This window comes from Salvelinus fontinalis, chromosome 33, assembly GCF_029448725.1.
Source record: "Salvelinus fontinalis isolate EN_2023a chromosome 33, ASM2944872v1, whole genome shotgun sequence".
NCBI lineage: Eukaryota > Metazoa > Chordata > Actinopteri > Salmoniformes > Salmonidae > Salvelinus > Salvelinus fontinalis.
This window is the reverse complement of record NC_074697.1, coordinates 41,191,553-41,213,531: the sequence shown is the minus strand read 5'-3', so window position 1 is coordinate 41,213,531 and position 21,979 is coordinate 41,191,553. Positions and strand designations below refer to the sequence as shown.

At 48.2% G+C, this 21,979-nt stretch overlaps 1 protein-coding gene across 6 annotated transcripts in view; it reads right to left on the bottom strand.

The window, feature by feature from the left end:
* The window catches only part of LOC129832303 (sodium-dependent serotonin transporter-like), a 27,986-nt gene extending 6,053 nt beyond the window's left edge, over positions 1-21,933 (bottom strand). The window contains exons 1-13 of one of the 6 annotated variants that reach the window (XM_055896262.1): positions 19,231-21,933; positions 12,682-12,735; positions 12,033-12,595; positions 10,527-10,661; positions 7,652-7,874; positions 6,172-6,310; positions 5,747-5,881; positions 5,489-5,592; positions 5,063-5,190; positions 4,116-4,228; positions 2,853-2,984; positions 1,665-1,764; positions 1,330-1,430 (exon numbers count right to left, since the gene is read on the bottom strand). In XM_055896262.1, coding sequence (XP_055752237.1) covers positions 1,330-1,430; positions 1,665-1,764; positions 2,853-2,984; positions 4,116-4,228; positions 5,063-5,190; positions 5,489-5,592; positions 5,747-5,881; positions 6,172-6,310; positions 7,652-7,874; positions 10,527-10,661; positions 12,033-12,417 — 1,695 coding nt within the window. In that variant the 5' untranslated portion in view covers positions 12,418-12,595; positions 12,682-12,735; positions 19,231-21,933. The other 5 variants (XM_055896264.1, XM_055896266.1, XM_055896261.1 and 2 more) reach the window with 5 other exon arrangements.
* Between the last annotated feature and the right edge of the window lie 46 nt (positions 21,934-21,979).

Sequence of the window (21,979 nt, the reverse complement as noted above, 5' to 3'; positions counted from 1 at the left end):
CTTTTTCAGTTCTGCCCACAAATTTTCTATAGGCATGAGGTCAGGGCTTTGATGGCCACTCCAATATCTAGACTTTGTTGTCCTTAAGCCCTTTGCCACAACTTTGGAAGTATGCTTGGGGTCATTGTCCATTTGGAAGACACATTTGCGACCAAGCTTTAATTTCCTGACTGATGTCTTGAGATGTTGCTTCAATATATCCACATAATTGTCCTTTCTCATGATGCCCTAGTCCCTCCTGCAGCAACTTCACAAGGTCCTTTGCTGTTGTTCTGGGATTGATTTGCATTTTTCACACCAAAGTACGTTCATCTCTAGGAGACAGAACGCGTCTCCTTCCTGAGCGGTATGACGGCTGCGTTGTCCCATGGTCTTTATACTTTATACTTTATACTGTACACACACTACTGTGTGTACAGATGAACGTGGTACCTTCAGGCGTTTGGAAATTGCTCCCAACGATGAACCAGACTCGTGGAGGTCTACAATGTTTTTTCTGAGGTCTTGGCTGATTTCTTTTGATTTTCCCATGATGTCAAGCAAAGAGGCACTGAGTTTGAAGGTAGGCCTTGAAAAACATCCACAGGTACACCTCCAATTGACTCAAATGATGTCAATTAGCCTATCAGAAGCTTTTAAAGCCATGACATCCTTTTCTGGAACTTTCCAAGTTGTTTAAAGGCACAGTCAACTTAGTGTATGTAAACTTCTGACCCACTGGAATTGTGATACAGTGAACTATAAGTGAAATAATCTGTCTGTAAACAATTGTTGGAAAAATTACTTGGGTCATGCACAAAGTAGATGTCCTAACCGACTTGCCAAAACTATAGTTTGTTAACAAGAAATTTGTGGAGTGGTTGAAAAATGAGTTTTAATGACTCCAACCTAAGTGTATGTAAACATCCGACTTCAACTGAATGTACAGCGTCTCTCTCTCTCTCTCTCTCTCTCTCTCTCTCTCTCTCTCTCTCTCTCTCTCTCTCTCTCTCTCTCTCTCTCTCTCTCTCTCTCTCTCTCTCTCTCTCTCTCTCTCTCTCTCTCTCTCTCTCTCTCTCTCTCTCTCTCTCTCTCTCTCTCTCTCTCTCTCTCTCTCTCTCTCTCTCTCTCTCTCTCTCTCTCTCTCTCTCTCTCTCTCTCTCTCTCTCTCTCTCTCTCTCTCTCTCTCTCTCTCTCTCTCTCTCTCTCTCTCTCTCTCTCTCTCTCTCTCTCTCTCTCTCTCTCTCTCTCTCTCTCTCTCTCTCTCTCTCTCTCTCTCTCTCTCTCCTCTCTCTCTCTCTCTCTCTCTCTCTCTCTCTCTCTCTCTCTCTCTCTCACTCTCACTCTCACCAGTAGGAAGATTGGGCAGATGGCCACCCAGCACACCCTCCAGAACAATCCAGGAGAGAAGCCCAGCATCATATGGACATCAGCACAGAAACGACTTGTGCCTGAAAATGGACACAAAGACACAGAATTAAACACATGCAAACACAAACACTTTAGTGTCTCAATATGGAATCGCCTTATCCATTGTTTTATTGTCCCAAATGAGACATGTCTAGTGCAGTCAGGTTACAAACCAATCACCAATCACATACATCCATTAAATCAAAAATTAAAATGCTGATTCCAAAGAATGTCAGACTATGTGGGCCTTGTCAGCAATATCATCGTCAGTTTACCGTAGAACCAGGAAACGGCGATGACTTCTAGGAAGACGACAGTGATGACAGCAGGTCCCGTGGCGTACTCCTCAAACAATTTCACCACAAACGCACCTCCCTAAAACAAAGTTCCAGAGAAATGCATGGGTGTTGGGAAGCAAGCTATAGAGACTATAGAGACATTTCTGCAGTATATACCACTGATGTTCCAGCTTATTTTCGACTTATTTCGCGACAGCATTGCTTCATGCCAATCAGGAGATTCTGGACATTGCTAAATAACCAGCAAAAAAACAGATTGGATGAAAGTATAATAACCTGGGTAATGAGCCAAGGGGACTGAGGCTGGCTGGAGTGGGACTGAGGCTGGGTGGAGTGGGACTGAGGCTGGCTGGAGTGGGACTGAGGCTGGCTGGAGTGGGACTGAGGCTGGCTGGAGTGGGACTGAGGCTGGCTGGAGTGGGACTGAGGCTGGCTGGAGTGGGACTGAGGCTGGCTGGAGTGGGACTGAGGCTGGCTGGAGTGGGACTGAGGCTGGCTGGAGTGGGACTGAGGCTGGCTGGAGTGGAACTGAGGCTGGCTGGAGTGGAACTGAGGCTGGCTGGAGTGGGACTGAGGCTGGCTGGAGTGGAACTGAGGCTGGCTGGAGTGGAACTGAGGCTGGCTGGAGTGAAACTGAGGCTGGCTGGAGTGGAACCGAGGCTGGCTGGAGTGGAACCGAGCCTGGCTGGAGTGGAACCGAGCCTGGCTGGAGTGGGACCGAGGCTGGCTGGAGTGGGACCGAGGCTGGCTGGAGTGGGACCGAGGCTGGCTGGAGTGGGACTGAGGCTGGCTGGAGTGGGACCGAGGCTGGCTGGAGTGGGACCGAGGCTGGCTGGAGTGGGACCGAGGCTGGCTGGACTGGGACCGAGGCTGGCTGGACTGGGACCGAGGCTGGCTGGACTGGGACCGAGGCTGGCTGGACTGGGACCGAGGCTGGCTGGACTGGGACCGAGGCTGACTGGACTGGGACCGAGGCTGGGTGGACTGGGACCGAGGCTGGGTGGACTGGGACCGAGGCTGGGTGGACTGGGACCGAGGCTGGGTGGACTGGGACCGAGGCTGGGTGGACTGGGACCGAGGCTGGATGGACTGGGACCGAGGCTTGGTGGAGTGGGACCGAGGCTGGGTGGAGTGGGACTGAGGCTGGGTGGAGTGGAGACTCACGTAGGTGAGGGTGGAGAGCGCTCCCAGGTAGCAGACACACACCAGGCCCAGGACAAACCACTCCCTCCTCCTAGACAACAACTGGGGGAACTCATCCAGCATGGCTGTGATCACCCCCTCCAGACCGGCAAACTACACAGGAAGACAAGAAGGGAGAGACATTAAACTGAAATTAAATTGAGAGAGAAGGAGTCAGTAGAGGAGTAACTCAGAGGAGGAAGGGAGAGAGAAAAGGAGAGACAGGTGGAGAGTGATGAGCGAGAGAAACAGGTGGAGAGAGACAGGGGGAGAGAGACAGGTGGAGAGAGACAGGTGGAGAGAGACAGGTGGAGAGAGACAGGTGGAGAGAGACAGGGGGAGAGAGACAGGGGGAGAGAGACAGGTGGAGAGAGACAGGTGGAGAGAGACAGGTGGAGAGAGACAGGTGGAGAGAGACAGGGGGAGAGAGACAGGGGGAGAGAGACAGGTGGAGAGAGACAGGTGGAGAGAGACAGGGGGAGAGAGACAGGTGGAGAGAGACAGGGGGAGAGAGACAGGTGGAGAGAGACAGGTGGAGAGAGACAGGTGGAGAGAGACAGGTGGAGAGAGACAGGTGGAGAGAGACAGGTGGAGAGAGACAGGTGGAGAGTGATGAGCGAGAGAGACAGGTGGAGAGAGACAGGGGGAGAGAGACAGGTGGAGAGAGACAGGTGGAGAGAGACAGGTGGAGAGAGACAGGGGGAGAGAGACAGGTGGAGAGAGACAGGTGGAGAGAGACAGGGGGAGAGAGACAGGGGGAGAGAGACAGGTGGAGAGAGACAGGTGGAGAGTGATGAGCGAGAGAGACAGGGGGAGAGAGACAGGTGGAGAGAGACAGGTGGAGAGTGATGAGCGAGAGAGAGAAAATAATAATTGCGCAGCTATAGAAAATCACAAAAAACAGGCTAACCCAGACAGAAAGATCCTCAGACACAAACTGTTCCTTCAGCAACCGTTCTGTTGACAGTAACCCCGCCCCCCCTTCTAAGCTCAGAGCCTGATTGGATGAATACACACTCAACGCAACCTGAGAGCCTGGGTTAAATGAATTAGCACACACAATAGAAGTAGATTTATGTAAGAACGGAGAACTGATCAAAAACAGACAATCAATTTGAGAACCAGTCTAATAATTCTGTGAGATTACCGCGCCTGTATGCACGTGTGTGTGCGCGCATGCGCACGTGCATTTTTACATATGTATTCATCTGTGCGCGCACGTGTGTGTGTATATATGCCACTGACCGTGCTGTCCAGCCCCAGCATGATGATCATGAGGAAGAAGATAATGGCGAAGAAGGTGGCAGCGGGCATGTTGGCAATGGCTTCAGCATAGATGATGAACAGCAGACTGGGACCTGGCAGAAGAGAGACAATCAACATATTAGGAAAGGGAACACACACACGTGTGGTGGAAATGTGCCATCTTAACTGTCCTCTTGCATGTTTGAAAGCACTTAAGGGATTGTAATTATTTCCATACGGGCCCCTGAGGATTTTATATGTGGTGTTGGGCCTTGATCAAAAAGGAATAGAGGACAATTAGTCCTGTCTTGATGTATGCAAGTGTAACTAGAACCGTAGCAGGGAATTTGTTATGACCGCGTGTCTTACTGTGTGTCTTATTCTCCACAGTCTGGTCTGTACTCACTTGCCAGATTTCAGTTACTGTCTGAATTCAGATAACCTGTGAACTATCTGGGCTTGTATGTCTAAAGTGTCTCAGAGTAGGAGAGCTGATCTAGGATCAGTTTTCCATTAAAGGTCCAATGCAGACATTTTTTTTATCTCAATATCAAATCATTTACCATTACCTTACTGTGATTGTTTTCAATTAATTGGTCCCCAAAAAAATTGCTTGAGATATTTCTCAAGCAAGAATTTAGCGAGGACTATCTGGGAGTGGGGAGGGGAAAACTGAAAAGTAGCTGTTATTTGCAGAGAGGTTTGGAACTCTCTTTCTTATTGGTCAATACAAACACAGGAAAATCACGTCTTTGACTGCACTGGGCCTTTTAAGATCATATTGTATAAGATTACAAGGGAAGGGGGAGAACACCTGATCCTAGACCAGCACTCCTACTCTGAGACGCTTTGTGAATACGGGCCTTGATGTAAAAAAATAAAAAATAAAATCATACAACAACTGCTGGATATGAAAAATAGACTATGTATTTGATTGATTTATTTACCAGCATCCTTGGCTACGGTCTCCACACCTATTTTGCGCATCTCAGCCATGTAGCCGAGCACGGTAAAGATGACAAACCCAGAGAGGAAACTGGTCAGGCAGTTCACAGAGCTGGTCAGCAATGCATCCCTGAGATAGAGGGAGAGAGAGAGAGAGGGGGGATAGAGAGAGAGAGAGAGAGAGATAGGGGTAAAGGGATGGTGAGAGGGGGGAGAGAAAAGGAGGGAGGTAGAGAGAGAGGGGTAGAGAGCGAGGGCAGAGTGGGGGGGAGAGATAGAGACAGAAAGAGGGGATGAACAGGGAGATAGGAGAAGAAAGAGAGGGAATCAACAACAAGTCACAGGCAAAATAAACCACATGGAGAAAAACATCCCATATGGCAGGTTCATAAACAGATTGTACTGTATTAAGAGAAATGGAGTCTCACTTGTAACAGTTGTTGTGAAAGGGGTTGTAGCTGGCAAAGGCCAGGAGAACCCCGAAACCTGGCCCCAGAGAGAAGAAAATCTGAGCTGCTGCATCAATCCATACCTGGAGGGAGAGAAAGAGAAAGAGAGAGGGTGGATAAGAAAGCGGGAAGAATTCAAACTATTAGAAAGACATCAGGCCGTATGACTCGTTGTCAGTGTGTTGTATGATGACAAAAGATTGGCTGGAAACCTAAAGCAATAGTGGGCCAACTCACTGTGGTGCTCAGTAGTTTCCCCCAATCAGGTTTGAGGTAGAAGACCACGCCCCTCCAGGCCCCGGGCAGAGTGGCCCCACGAACGAGCAGCACCAGCAGGACAAGGTAGGGGAAGGTGGCTGTCACCCACACCACCTGAGAGAGAGGGGAGAGAGAGAGGGGTGGGGGAGTGAGAGAGAGAGATAGAGGCAGGGGTGGAGAAGAGAGAGAGAGGGGTGGAGGAGAGAGAGAGGGAGATAGAGAGAGGGTTATATGAGGAAGAAAGAGAGGAAGGAAGGAAGAGATGCAGGGAGCGACAGAGAGAAAGAGAGGGGCACGTATGAATAGAAGACATCAGTGAGAAACAGAGTTCACAGTGTTTACCTACTGTTATCTACTGTTTCTCCATCCCTCCTTCCCCCTCTCCGCCCCCCAGCCATGCTCACCTTGCCAGAGGTCTTGACTCCCTTCCAGATGCTGAAGTAGACGATGGTGAAGATGAACAGGAGGCAGAGAGCCAGCTGCCAACTCACACTGCCAAGCTGGTGCAGACCTGGAGACATGTGCACCTGCAGTACCTGACGCCTTTACGGAACAGAGTGAGGGATGAGCAAAATGGATGAGGAGCGGATAGGAGGGTAAAGAGAGAGGAGTGAGGGATGAGGAGGAAGGTGTCAGAGGAGAGGGATAAGGGGATAGGAGGGTATAAAGAGAGAGGAGTGAGGAGAGAGGGATGAGGAGGAAGGTGTTAGAGGAGAGGGATAAGGAGAGAGAGGGGTGAGTGAGGGATAAGGAGAGAGAGGGGTGAGAGAGGGGGTGAGGAGATGGAAAGAGAGATGAGGAGAGAGGGGGGGATCAACCAGGGAAAGGAGAGGGATTGTCGAGAAGATAGAGATGAGCGGGAAAAGAAGGTTGAGAAGAGGGGGATGAGACAGAATAACAGAGAAAGGAGTCATTCCTAGGGAAATAGAGTGATCGAGAGAGAATAGGAAAGGCATTCATACATCTAGGGGTGGCAGGTTGCTTGCTGCAGATGGATGCGGATAATTCATGATATTTTGAAAGAAAATTAACAGTTGCTCTTGCCAGTGTGTTTATTTAGCTTAAGTATCAGCCTCACGACGAAGGACGCTAAATAAACGCATTGAGCAAGATTTTACTTGATTTCCAGGGTCATAAAAGGTAGAGCGTGAAGGGACTAGGCAAGAGATAGATAAAAAAGAAAATGACAAGGATAGAAATTGAAGAGACATATTGTGGATATGTGATGCTGACACAACTGAATAAGGAGACAATAATAACTTGGTAAAAGTAACTTGGCACGGTGAAAGACGATCGAGCGACAAAGATCTATAGCTAGATGCCAGGTTACCAGTTAAGAAAACATAGCAGATGGACAGAATGACAAGGTTTATGAAAAAAATGGGAAACACCCTAAAATTGCTGAGAGAAGTCAGAATAAGTGTGAGTTCATGTTGAATAATAATTACCATATAAATGAACATGCACAATGTAAACACACGTGTCAAATATGTAAGTTGAAAATAATGCATGTTAAAAGCACTGTTTGTGTGTGTGTGTAACCACTTTCATAGCCTTTTTTTAGGTAGATGCACAAATAACAGCTGAATGAGACAAGTTTGGGCCAACTAAACATTTTAAGTTCAGGTAACACTTTAACCGAAAAGTTAAAAAGTCTCTTTTTTTACCTCCATTCTATCTGCCGGGTCTTCTCCCATCTCCCTCCACCTATCCATATCTACCTTTCATCTACCCATCTAGTCACTGTCCTCTCTGTCTCTCCTCCCTCTCCTCTACCGAGCCCATCATGCCGTCTACCCCTCCGTCCTCTACCGTCTAATGTCCCTGGCAGCCCCCTTTTCCTCGTCCCTCCGTCCTCCTTGCACTTACATGGTCTTGACTTACGTATAGAACTCCTCGGCGGGCGAGGTGGACGTGTTGGTCCAGGTGACGTTGCTGTCGGTGGACAGGTAGCGGAGACAGTTGACCGTGTTCCAGGGGTTGGAGCACGTGGTCCAGGGGAGGGTGGGCCGGAACGACGCCAGCAGGTAGTACAGGGCCCACGCCATGATGGTGTTGTAGTAGAACGCAATGTACAGCGCTATGATGCAGATGGCGAAGCCGATACCTTCGCAGAAAGGAAAAGACAACATAAGGTATAATGCATTACAATACAGTTATTATAATGCATCGTCAGACTTGTCATGAACCTGCACAGCCCCTTTATAACGTCCTAGAGTCATTTTTAGATGGTGACGAGGATACCTGGTGGAGAGAGAGAGAGCGAGAGAGTTTGTGATGGAGAGAAGAGAGTTTGTTTTTCCATTAGGATTAACACAGGTATGAATGAATGAGAGAGGAGGCAGAGAGTGGGGTAGAGAGACAAACGAGGCAAGTGGCGGACCCGGGCATCGAACAAACCAGACTCTGACCAGATGGGAAGAGAGTTTGAGATGAAGGTGTGTTCTGTGTTGTGGCGTTGGTTGGTGACAACTCGCTCCATCCATCACTCAGAGATCTAAACCTATCTATCTATTTTCAAGCTAATTCAAGTCCGACTCAAGTACGAGATGACATTTGGAAACAACTGGGATTTACATAACATGACGTTTCTAAGCATGCTGGCATTTCCGTGGGAAATGTGACAATTTCCATAACAGAGAGCTGGACATCACCACAACAAGGGGATGCAGAGGCTTTCATGAGGAACGTGCTGAAGGGGTCGGAGAGTTCATATTATCTGTCTCTCAGACATTCACTCATCTATCTGCTGTAACAGGCAGCTAGCTGCTCACTGTCTTTCTGGATCTACCACTCCACTCTTCTCCTCTTTCCCCCAACTCCCATTCTCCCCTGACTCCCCTTCTCTCCTGATGCCTCTTCTCCCGACTACACTTCTCTCCCGACTCCTCTTCTCTCCCGACTCCCCTTCTCTCCTCTTCTCCCCTGACTCCTCTTCTCCCCTGACTCCTCTTCTCCCCTGACTCCCCTTCTCCCGTGACTCCTTTTCTCCCGACTCCCCTTTTCTCCCGACTCCCCTTTTCTCCCCTGACTCCTCTTCTCCCCTGACTCCTCTTCTCCCCTGACTCCTCTTCTCCCCTATTCTCCCGACTCCCCTTCTCCCCTGACTCCCCTTCTCCCCTGACTCCTCTTCTCCCCTGACTCCTCTTCTCCCCTGACTCCTCTTCTCCCCTGACTCCTCTTCTCCCCTGACTCCTCTTCTCCCCTTTTCTCCCGACTCCCCTTCTCCCGACTCCTCTTCTCCCCTGACTCCTCTTCTCCCCTGACTCATCTTCTCCCCTTTTCTCCCCTTCTCTCACGACTCCCCTTCTCTCACGACTCCCCTTCTCTCACGACTCCCCTTCTCTCACGACTCCCCTTCTCTCACGACTCCCCTTCTCTCACGACTCCCCTTCTCTCACGACTCCCCTTCTCTCACGACTCCCCTTTTCCCCCGACTCCCCTTCTCCCCCGACTCCCCTTCTCCCCCGACTCCCCTTCTCCCCCGACTCCTCTTCTCCCCCGACTCCTCTTCTCCCCCGACTCCTCTTCTCCCCCGACTCCTCTTCTCCCCCGACTCCTCTTCTCCCCCCGACCTCCTCTTCCTCCCCCGACTCCTCTTCTCCCCCGACTCCTCTTCTCCCCCGACTCCTCTTCTCCCCCGACTCCTCTTCTCCCCCGACTCCCCTTCTCCCACGACTCTCCTTCTCTCACGACTCTCCTTCTCTCACGACTCTCCTTCTCCCCTGACTCCTCTTCTCCCCTGACTCCTCTTCTCCCCTGACTCCCCTTTTCCCCTGACTCCCCTTTTCCCCTGACTCCTCTTCTCCCCTGACTCCTCTTCTCCCCTGACTCCTCTTCTCCCCTGACTCCTCTTCTCCCCTGACTCCTCTTCTCCCCTGACTCCTCTTCTCCCCTGACTCCTCTTCTCCCCTGACTCCTCTTCTCCCCTGACTCATCTTCTCCCCTGACTCATCTTCTCCCCTGACTCATCTTCTCTCACGACTCATCTTCTCTCACGACTCTCCTTCTCTCCCGACTCCCCTTCTCCCGACGCCCCTTCTCTCCTGACTCCTCTTCTCCCCTGACTCCTCTTCTCCCCTGACTCCCCTTTTCCCCTGACTCCTCTTCTCCCCTGACTCCTCTTCTCCCCTTTTCTCCCGACGCCCCTTCTCCCCTGACTCCTCTTCTCCCCTGACTCCTCTTCTCCCCTTTTCTCCTGACTCCTCTTCTCCCCTGACTCCTCTTCACCCCTTTTCTCCCCTTCTCCCCTGACTCATCTTCTCCCCTGAATCCCCTTCTCTCACGACTCTCCTTCTCTCCTGACTCCCCTTCTCCCGACGCCCCTTCTCTCCTGACTCCTCTTCCCCCCTGACTCCTCTTCCCCCCTGACTCCTCTTCCCCCCTGACTCCTCTTCCCCCCTGACTCCTCTTCCCCCCTGACTCCTCTTCCCCCCTGACTCCTCTTCCCCCCTGACTCCTCTTCTCCCCTGACTCCTCTTCTCCCCTTTTCTCCCGACGCCCCTTCTCCCCTGACTCCTCTTCTCTCCTGACTCCTCTTCTCTCCTGACTCCTCTTCTCTCCTGACTCCTCTTCTCTCCTGACTCCTCTTCTCTCCTGACTCCTCTTCTCTCCTGACTCCTCTTCTCTCCTGACTCCTCTTCTCTCCTGACTCCTCCATAACACTTATCAAAATAGTTGACAAGCTTCATTGTGTTAACAAAATTAGTCGAATCCAACCAATCCATCCCCTCCCTCCTCTCCTCTCCTCTCTTCTTACCCTTGAAGATGGGGCAGATGTGTTTCCAGATGGAGATGCAGCCACTGCGGTGGAACTGCCCCAGTGCCAGCTCCATGTAGAACAGAGGCACGCCGCCGAATACCGCCATCAACATGTAGGGCAGCAGGAAGGCACCTGGGACAACAGGTAGGGGAGTGGGGGAGAGAGAGAGATGGGGAGATAGAGGGGTAGATAAAGAGAGAGAGAGAGCACACGAGAGAGAGCACACGAGAGAGAGAGAGAGAGAGAGAGAGAGAGAGAGAGAGAGAGAGAGAGAGAGAGAGAGAGAGAGAGAGAGAGAGAGAGCACGGAGAGAGAGAGGACGCGAGAGAGAGAGGGCACGCGAGAGAGAGAGAGAGAGAAGGAAAATGCAGGGGGTTGGGGTATATTGAGTAAAAAACATTTAATTCATGAGTCAAAAATAGAAACTTCACATGTTTCATATCTGCACTCTTTGCCAGATTTCTACACACCTTATCGAACAACAACTGACATCAACATCAGGAACATTCAACACTGACCTGTAGCTGACCCTAAAGAGCAAAGGGAATGAGAGGAGGAATTGGAAATGTCAGAGAAAAAAAGACATGGCGAACCCTGGAGAGTACCAGGGAGATAGGGGCTTGGCTGGACTGGAGCCTGTCTGTCTCTGTATTTGATTAGGAATTTATATCTGTGTGGTTGACATGAAAGCAAAGATAACTGTTGATTCAGTAGCTGGGACTAGGAGACAGGTTATTAAGCAATGAGAGAGAGAGAGAGAGAGAGAGAGAGAGAGAGAGAGAGAGAGAGAGAGAGAGAGAGAGAATAGATTGAAGCCACTCTCATAAAAACAGACAATTAATAGTGTTGCTTCTATCAAGTGTCCCCCTGTCTCCATCTCTCTCTTTCCCTCGCTCCCACTAAACAGAGAAACAGGATATTGCAAAGATTTTATTATTGCAAATTCAATAAAATGGAATCGGAGGCCTGTATTTGATGTGAGGAGGAGAGTTGTAGAAAGGCAGGGAGAACAGCAGAGTTCCCTTGTAAACATCTGGGAACATTAAATGAACATTCATTACAGAAGACACAAGGTTTAACGTGTATGTATTTACCCAGTGCTATTTCTGTCCGAGGTGTAAATGTTCATTTGATCAAAGTTTTGGTTGGTTTGAATGGTCTGTGTTTTCCAGAAGCTTTGTCCGATTTATCTATCTTGCTTTATGGTTCTTTATCTAGCTATATGATTAAGTGTGAAAATATGTTGGGTGGAAAACTATATTGTTACCAGTATACTGTAGATGGTTTACTTTAATCTGTCAATTTCCTTAACCTCCCTTTTCCCAGATACAGATTCTCTCCTTTCCAGTGTTACTTTCTCCCTCAACCTGGGTTGTGTTCATTAGGCATCAAACGTAAGAAAACAGGCTGAAACAAGGAGGGACTACCTAGACTTGTCCAACAAGAAACGCTTATTTGAGCGTTTCACAACAGTGTGCTCAAATGAACAGGCCCTGGTCTCACCTCCTCCGTTTTGGTAGCAGATGTAGGGGAAGCGCCACACATTTCCCAGGTCCACGGCGTAGCCAATCACAGACAACAGAAAGTCCATCTTCTTGCTCCAGGTCTCCCGGGGCTGGTCCAGACTGGTCTGCTGGACCACCAGAGTCCTGAGGGCCCCTGCGGGTACACCCCCCGCTCCCTCCTTGGGGCTCGGTGCTGTGGACGTGGGGTACCCGTTGGACACCCCTCCTGACCCCCCACCAGAGTTCACTTTGGGGCCCCCCTTCTCTGCCACCCCTCCGTCAGCCAGCATGAGTCTGCCGTTCTCCTGCGATGACTCCTCCCCTTTCTCTTTCTCTCCTCCTTCGTTCTCTCTGTCCACCATCATTGACTGTTTCATCTCCATGGCGATGGCCGGTGGTTAGGGGCGTGGTGTGGTTGTTAGCGACGACGGTGGACTTGTGACACGGTGTGATGAGGTGCCCATCAGGGGATGAGGGATATCATAGAGAGAGAGGTGTGGCTGGGCCAGGGGGGATGCTGCTTCTATGACAAACACCAGTGGGGACACAACCTGTACCAGACTGCAACACAAACACAACACCACTTGTGTAATTTACCATTGTGATAACAACAGGACATGTTAAAAAAAAAACTATTTTTGAATTACTTGTGTATTTTGCCTTGAATGGTTTTCCCTTTATTTCAGCTTCTCTGGAATATCCTGAGTGGTTAGTTAACACAGGGAAAGACGGAGACAAATGGGTGAAGACACTGCGACTGACGAGTGATATGTCACTATGGGGTTAAAAGTGTGTAACACTGGGGGAATTGTGAAATCTGAAAGTCCCTGCCAAAGAAGGCCTGAGGGGATTCTGCTGGAACACGTTAGTTTATTTTCTTTCTTGACATTGTTGTAACTGCCCGAAGCTACAATCACATCTGATTTCTTGGGTCTCTATACCTTCGGAGAAAAAATATGAATGTTGAACTTCACCACATAAATTAGATGACAATTTTAAAAAATTAAAAGAAATTCAGGCAAGCAACAAGATTTGTAAGGAAGAAGTACATGGTTTGATAGATGAAATCAATGTGCAGTCTGTGTGTTAAGGCAGGATGGAACAAGTTGATAGGATTTGCGTCCAGAAACCAACTGACTTCCTCTGATTTTGAGACCCTGATAACACATATTATAAAAAAATGTATCACAGACATATTCTTCTTGTACCGTACTTTAAAAAAAAAAAACTATTTTTGACTACTTTTTAAATGTATTTTTATGTTGAACTACTTTCCAGCATGGTCAGAGTAGATATTTACCAGTTATATGCAAAAGTATCCAACGGTAGCGTTTCTCCTGTCCTTTCCATTGTGTTCCCTGTTGCCTTTCTCTTCACTGCAACTACCCTTCATTCTGGGGCCTTTTAATGTCAATTATCACTTTCATTTCATTTAATCCATATACTTTATATGTTAGACAAAGTATAAGTCTTATTAGCAATAGACTGGAAAAAGTAGTGTACCAGTGTAATGTAATATTGGTGTAATGTACAGACTCACAATAAAGTAATTTAATTAAGTAGTGTATTCCTTCACATTGTTATGAAGCTATTTTCTTCAAACAGGAGAACTAAAATGAAACTGATGAAAGCCGTCTTCAGAAAGATGTAGTTTGTGACAGGGCTCGAAATCAAACCATGTTTTTCTATGTTGGAATTTCACACTGAAAGAAAAAAATCATAAGTGCGTCTTAAAACTTGTATACTGATGACATTTGACAAATATCATAAACACAATTGTATCGACCTTAAAATGTATTAAATATACACTTAATTACATTGACTGAAGATGCACCCAATTTTTATTTTGTTGCGTTAACCACATACCCCGCTTAAAAAGTCCCATGATTTGAGTAAGAAACGAGTTCAACTTTGAAAAATGAAGGAAAAAAAGGTTTTGCCGCTAATCTCCTCGTTTATACTCGTTTGCTCCAATTGGAATTTAATGGCAAAGGGAGAGTTAATTCAAATGGAATGCCCTTATCCCAATTAAAAGTCATCGTCCAGCAATTCTCCATGGAATTCCAGTCCGTACCCCTATCAGTCATGCAGAATGCTCCTATCCAAGCCGCATAAGGCACCTGGACTGACAACAGAGTACATATAAGAGGTGGAAGCAGAGCATTTGATGGATATTCATAAATAAAGATGAGAAAACAACAGCTGGAAGAAAGAGTGCAAAGTGTAACACACAAATAAATTAGTTCAAACTAATCAGATAAGTGAAACTTCCTTTAAAGTACCATCTTTTTGAATCTCTGGGTTGCCGTATAGCGCCTACATTAGCTCAGCACTGAGTAACGTCAAACAACCACTTCATAATCAACGATATCCCAGCTGAGAATGAAATCATTGAACAACATATTTGAAATATCACTGCGATCAGATCCCACAGAATCCTACAAGTTCTGAAAATAGGTGCAACTTGGAGCTATGAAGAAAAAACACTTTTGTCAAGGTTATCATAGTGTGAGCTTGCAAGAAAGGCATTTCACTGTACTGTACACGTGACATCAAAAACACTATAACATGGGGGGGGGGGGGGCATCCAATGTCCGCCACCGACCACTTCACCTTACGTTAACAAAGATCCTGCAACTCTGTCAGTACAGAAGAACACCCACACACACCGAGAGCAACAATTCCGCCAACTCTGAGCATTATTGTTCTGTTACAGAGACAACAAATGATGTATAGTAGAAATACTGAGTAGTGGATAAGGAATCAACTCTAGCCTTCTCTGGAAGCAATTTTTCCCAACTTGGGGTTTCTAGCGGGAGTACTTGTTGTTTTCGTGTAAGACAACGAGGAAGCCGAACACCTAAGATGATCTCCATCACTACCACCACTGTATCTAGTCTCTACGGTGCACGAACTCTAGTCGACGTTGCTTCAAATCAGACCATTCAACCCAACGGAACTCTTTTCCCCCTCCTAGAACTTATATGATGCTCTGCCGCTGAATAAACTTGCTAGGATAAGCATGCGCAAACACATCAAGACACACTGTTTGCCCAGTAGAGCACTCAAACCTCTTCCATCATCACACTATAGACACGTTGAAGTTTGGTCTGGCACAAACACATATATGCATAGAACCATGGAGAAACACACACACAATGTCCAGAATGCAGCCCTACCGTGCAGCGGTTCCGTAGTTATGTGGGGGTCTGCGTCAGGGTGGTACTCACCACCGTCCCTCTGAAGAACACATACAGACACTCCCCCTGACACCCCTGCTGGAGAGTCTCTCTCTCTCTCTCTCTCTCTTTCTCTCTCTCCCTCTTCTCTCTCTCTCCTCTCTCTCGCTCTCTCTCCTCTCTCTCTCTCTCTCCTCTCTCTCTCTCTCCCGCTCTCTCTCTCTCTCTCGCTCTCCCTCCTCTCTCTCCCTCTCTCTCTCTCTCTCTCTCTCTCTCTCTCTCTCTCTCTCTCTCTCTCTCTCTCTCTCTCTCTCTCTCTCTCTCTCTCTCTCTCTCTCTCTCTCTCTCTCTCTCTCGGGGGAAAATGTGCAGTATTATATGTATACGGCTACATGCACAAATCATTTTTGTTGTTGTTGTTGGACAACCTGGATAAAGTTCCAGACATCTGGTAGCTGCAGCGCTATCCGCCTGTCATCGCCGGACTGCAATCTATGCTCCTAATCAGTTATGGAATATTGAAGACAATAAATAGCGGATGATTTACCAAGGCCTTTGTTGGCCTTACCTTACAGAGACCTCTCTCTGTGTTGTTTTAACACCAGCCGTCAAAAAGCATCCCCTCGTCCCCATGGCTAGCTGTGAACAAAACACAGAGTATATCCTCAGAGATCATTCTTACTCCGGTACTCTAAATCCCTGACAGACAAATTCACAGGCAGCCTGAGACAACTTTCAGCAGCTCCATAGAGTCTAGAGACTGAAAATGTTCAACGGTGATCACTTAGCTGTTCTTATCAGCTGAATCGTTTACCCATGAACTTCATCTATCACAATACAACCAGGACTGTAGATAAATCATGTTTGACCCGAAACATTAAAAATGTACGGTCCAGAAATAGAAAGCCAGAGAGTGCTGCTAAGGGATAAAAAGTCCTGAGAGAGCATGTTGACGAATCTTAACACTAAGACTTACCGAGAACTGCAGTATGTGTTGGTTTAACTAGATAATTGGTTTTCAAGACAGAATAAGAAGACATCTAAGAGTGACATTATGAGCAGCTTGCCGAGCTAATATGCTTATCAAGATGTATTTGGCGGTGAAGGGGTTTCTCTGAAGGAGCTGTCACTCTCAACCGGACGCTACCCTCCTTTCCCATTGACCTGTTGGCCCCCTCTTCCCCCATTTGCAATGGTTGTCTCATCCCACCTGGCAAAATGATTGCCTGGTTTCGCAAACATCTCCAGCCAAAAAGAGGAGTTGAGTTGTAGGCTACGCATTCCTCTCAAAATAACAAAATATTGTAAACAAAAAGTGAATAATGACATGACGTAATGGGAGTTAGTTTGAAGCACTGGATGAGCAGCGTTGCACGTTACACAGCAACGCAGAAGAACAACAAATAACCAGTCCAAATGCATCTTTAATCTCACTCAGCTCTCCGAACTAAAAATAACAAGCCAATCACCAAGCGGTAGGAAGTAGTCCGCGATAGGAACCCATACGCCGAACGACAGATTGAAGGATAGTGTGCTTATCCCCTGGGAAAGACAACACCCAACACACACACACACACACACACACACACACACACACACACACACACACACACACACACACACACACACACACACACACACACACACACACACACACACACACACACACACACAAGCAAACAATACAGTAAAACAAGCACTTACAGGAAGCATATCAGAACTACCACTGCCATGGTGCTGTTGGACATTTGATTTGGCAATGCCCACCTCGTGCCCTTCCCAACAAACACAAACAAAGACCTTTAGGAAGCCATTAGGTATCAGCAGTCTGAAAGACCTTTGCTGCATCTGTCTAAAACACAATCAACTAACACGTGTCCACTCTCCAACCCCCCTCAGAATATGTTTCCCAGTTCCTTGGTAACTCCCAGATCAGGTGGAATACATCCAGATAAAGAAATGTTTGGAAAATGTCAAGTGTGCCATGCCAGGTAGGTGCACTCCCTCATCTCGCCTCTTCGTTGGTGATGCTCTCCACCATCTCCCGGTGTGAACTAGGCAGATCAGGTATGGATACCTAACCTCACCCTGCTGGCTAGAAGATAGCAATGCTATCTATTGTTTCATATCTAAAAAGGTCTACTTCATGGAATTTATGCATTATGATTCCATCCATGTATGGTTACTGAGGCCTCTTGACCCCCTGTAGACTCGAGGACAAGCATCTTAAACGTTGAACTATTTAAAAGGTGTGTCGCGTTTCCTCTGACTAAGTGTGGTTCCCACATACATAAATCAATCATATTGTGTGTTGAGCAACCCCGTGTAGCTTAGTGAAACTGAGGAATAGCTGTCGAACCATCTCTACACATCTTCACCGTAGAGTCGGATAGGACAACAAGGATCTATGCAAGGATGCTAGGACTCCTAACAGCATGGGACAAGTCAGCACTCTCATTAACTCCTGAACCTTCTGACATTCATGTGCGAGCAAGTATGTCTCTGTGTGTGCCACGTGAGAGATCTCTCATTTCTAAGGAAGAAGGACATGTGTAGAATTCAAGGGGAACATAAGAGTTGAGAGAGAAAGGCAGACAGAGATAGAGAGACAGAGATAGAGAGACAGAGAAAGAGAGGTAGAGAGAGAGAGAGAGGTAGGTAGGGCGGGAGGGCGATAGAGACAGGCAGAGAGGGAGATCGATCGAGAAGGTAAGATTAGCCAGAAAACACAAGAGGACCAAGGGATACTGTAGGGAGGGAGGGAGCCATGGGACCATTTCATCTCTTCAATTACAATCACCGGCAGCTGCCCTCTATCAGCAAGTTAGGAGCCTAATCTCTTCATCTCCCTGCCCTCGTCCACCTCTCTCTCTCCTTCCCTCCCCTCCTCTCACTCTCTCTCTCTCCGTTCCCTCCTCCCCATCTCACTCTCTCTGTTCCCTCCTGCCCCTCTCCCCCTGCCTTCTTCCCCCCTCACTCTCTCCTCCCCTCCTCTCACTCTCTCTCCATGCCCTCCTCCCCCTCTCACTCCCTCCCTCCCTGGCTTCCATCTCCCTCCCCATTTTAATTTACCAGAAGTTCTTATCCAGAGCGACTTAGTCAGTGTGTTCAACGAAGCTAGATAAAAACTACGGCGTATCGTTTCTCTCCCTCTCACTGCCCTCCCTACTATCTTGCAGAGAACGGAAATGTGTCTTTTTGCTTACAACCCAACCCCCTGAGACACTCTCTCTCCCCACTATCTCTCTGTCCGTCCTCTACTTCTTCTCTCTCACCCTCCTCTTCAGTCTCTCCTCTCCCTCTAGGCCCTCGGTCTGTCTGGACAGAGTACTTCTCGTCAACACAACGGGCTGGGATTGTCCCGGCTGACAAGGCTCAGGGAGAGAAGAGCTCCCTCTGGTACAGCTCAGAGGAACTGCACTCACTCGGTCTCACCATTACAGCAACACAGGGCTGGGATTAAAGGTACTGTTCAATTAGAGACAAACATATAGAACGTATTGCGGTCCTTATAGCAAGACTCATTGAAAATCCAACCACTGTCATACACAACCATGGTATATGATTTGGAGGTTGAATAATAGAACAACTAATCGTCAATAATCCCCAGCAGATATGAAGGCACTAGCTGGACCCTATCAAACATGCCTACAGTAATCTCCATTGATTCTCCCTGGTGAGTTTCCGAACACTAAACAGCAAGACCATCCAAGTTTGAGAGCCGATAATTTACAGATATGGAACCATTACTTTGTGGCTGTTTGAGAGGCGGGGAAAAAACGTATGTTGTTGTGTACTCATACAGTATGTATTATATCCTAGTTAACATTTTCATTCAGTATTTCATTCTATTCCCTGTACACAGACCCATACGAATGTGTGTTAGTCTTGGTCCGGGACTGTGGAAAAAATTTGGTGGAATTGGAACAAAAGCATTCTACTGTAGCAATAGGTCAGGTCCAAGCTGTGGATAGTTTAGAATGGTGGCTGAGAGGGAGAAAGAGAGGTGTGTCCTACCTGGGGTGAAGTGGGGTGCTGCTGGGACTAGCGACCAGCTCTGCTGTCCATAGACGTCCAGCTCACTCCCAGTCCCGACTCAGCATCCCGGAGAGGCAGGGCACGGATACACACTGGACAGAGCTGGACTTCCCCAACGCCACATTCTACTTTGCCTTGATTAGACAGACAGACGCACGCACGCAAGCACGCACGCACGCACACACACACACAGCTTTCGCCAGTGCAGGGATCCCTTGCTCTTAATCCAAGATGCATATTTCTGAAAGGGAAAGAAAGAGCCTGGCTGAGTGGCAGTGAGGCTATCCCTGACTCCAATTACCTGCATTAGACTATCATACACCATGTGTGTGCATGTGTGTGTGTGTGTGTGTAACGAACGCCCCCTTTGTCAGGGTTAAGTCTCTAGGGTAGGGACTTCCAAGTCCAGTCACTAGAGGCCCACAGAGAGAGAGAGTCACACACAGAAGACAACACAGTCATTGTAATCATGACTACTTTTACACAAAGATACTCACAACGCCTCACTCTTAACCAGTGTGGGGGTGCTGCTGTGAGTGCGAGTCACTCCAATCTGTTTCCAAGCTGCGGTAGGTTAATCCCCATCTCTCACACACACACATACACACCAGAAGAAGCAGAGAGATAAATAAACCAGAACAATCCATCCTCTGCAGAGGGTTTGAAGTTGGTGTGAAACAAAGGCATTAGGACTTTGAGCCCAGATAAATCCTCGGTAGTGGCGTAAAGTCTCGGTAGTAGTGACGTCAGGACATCTACCAGTCCATCAGAGCCAAGGGAGAATTGAAGGGTACAATATGAGTCTTGAATAAGTGGGCTGTGTGTGTATTAAGTGTTGAATGAGTCACCATCCAGACTCCCATCACGATCAGGTCAGTCAGACAAAAAAAAGATGAAGTGGAATTTCTTGGAATCTCTCTCTGGGAACACAGGGGGAGGCTAAACTACAAAGCTACATATTTGCTGCTCAGTGCTGCCAAGGAAAAGGCACAGCACCTAAAAGCCCCTTAACAGCCTCTCTACTACATCTCAATCCTGGGCCCAGCTGGCCCCAAAGCCCCTCACATGGAAACTAACTCTGTGTGTGTGTTCATGATGGAGTGTGTGTGAGTGTAACTCTCATCTCTTAAAGCCAGGGGCTCCAGCAGCCTACGTGAAAAAAACACGCCATGACCTCCAAACTCTTAACGCTGCTAAACATACCAAACAAACTCAACGGAGAGATTATCAACCTCCCCGAGGAATTAGTGAAACAAGAGATCTGACAGCTTTACCGTCTTGCTCCTCTATTGCGTTTAGTCATACAAGCCTCTAAGTAGGTGTGCTGATCTAGGATCAGGTCCCCCCCCCCCCTGTCCACTGAATATGTATTTTCCCATTATGATCTAAAAGGCTAAACTGATCCGAGATCAGCACTCCTCCTCTGAGACTTGAGATGATCCATAAACAGGAACCTAAGGTGAGAGGGCTGTCAGTACGGACCTGAATGGTTCTCACCTCCACGTGTTCCACTTATACAGTGCTCCCTACATACAGGAGAAAGCTGCACTGGGACATTCATAGCTACGACAATAACAAGTCTCTTATGTGCCAACAGGGGAGACCTGGTGAAAAGTGAGACAGGGGTTGTGACGCAAATAAAGGAGCCAAGAGAGAAAGCCAGTGGACCACGGAGGGAAAGGAAGGTGGACTTTTACACACGTTCTGTGTTCATGTTTGTGTGTAGCTCAACGGTAAGGGACACACACACACACTCTCCCTCTCTTCCGTCTGACCCCATGGGAAATGTACTGCCCCTGTGTTCGGCCACTCAGGAGGGTTGGAATTCAGGGGTCGGGGTCAATTGCCGGCCGTTCCTGCGTTTGTCGGTTCGGGGGATCTCTGGGAGTTGTAATGATTTAATAGTGGGGTGAGAGGAGTGGCGGGTGGCTGTGGTACGCTTCACACGGCTGGGATTCCAGGGGACTGAGCTGACCCCTCCCGACCCCCACCCTCCGAGCTCCAGCCTGCCGGCCCTTCTGTCACCCCTCATTCCAGGCAGAGCTCACAGTAAAGCAGGGCATACGGTGAGGAGCAGCAGTGTCAAGTTCACAGGGGGGAGCTTGTGCGTAAACACTGATGTCTCTATCCACATGAGCTGAACTGAATGTGTTGGGAGTTGAGTTCCCCCTACTGCTTATTCATCAAAACATACTAATCTGACCACCACCACTAAACTCTGACTGAACTCGTCATAGTTGTGCTATTATGCTCCCCTGAATGCTGATGTGCTGAACTGGCACTTCCCCTTCTGTCAGTGGACGATAACTCACCGGATTGGACCATGCCTGGCTGGGGGGGGGGGGGGGGGGTCAGAGGGCGGGTGACTGGTACGCTGCTTCCTGACACCCCTGCCTAACTCTCTCTCACACAACTCACTCTAGTCTGGCTGCTCTGGGTTGAACTCTGACCTAGGGAAGCTAACAGAGAGGAAGGGATGGCATTACGCTGGGCCTCAATCATACAGCTAGGACTGGTGGGGTGGATGTGTGTCTCCTGGTGAAAGACTGGGATGGACTACTTACGTAGGACGTGACCCTGAACCAGCCCTAACAAAGAGATGGTACAGACAGCCCTTTTAACAACCCCACAGCTTTCTACATACCACAGAATGTTTATGAAGCCAGAGGACACACAACAACAAAAACTGAATTGCAATAAACTCTGCTGGTGCCTGGTGGCGGAGAGA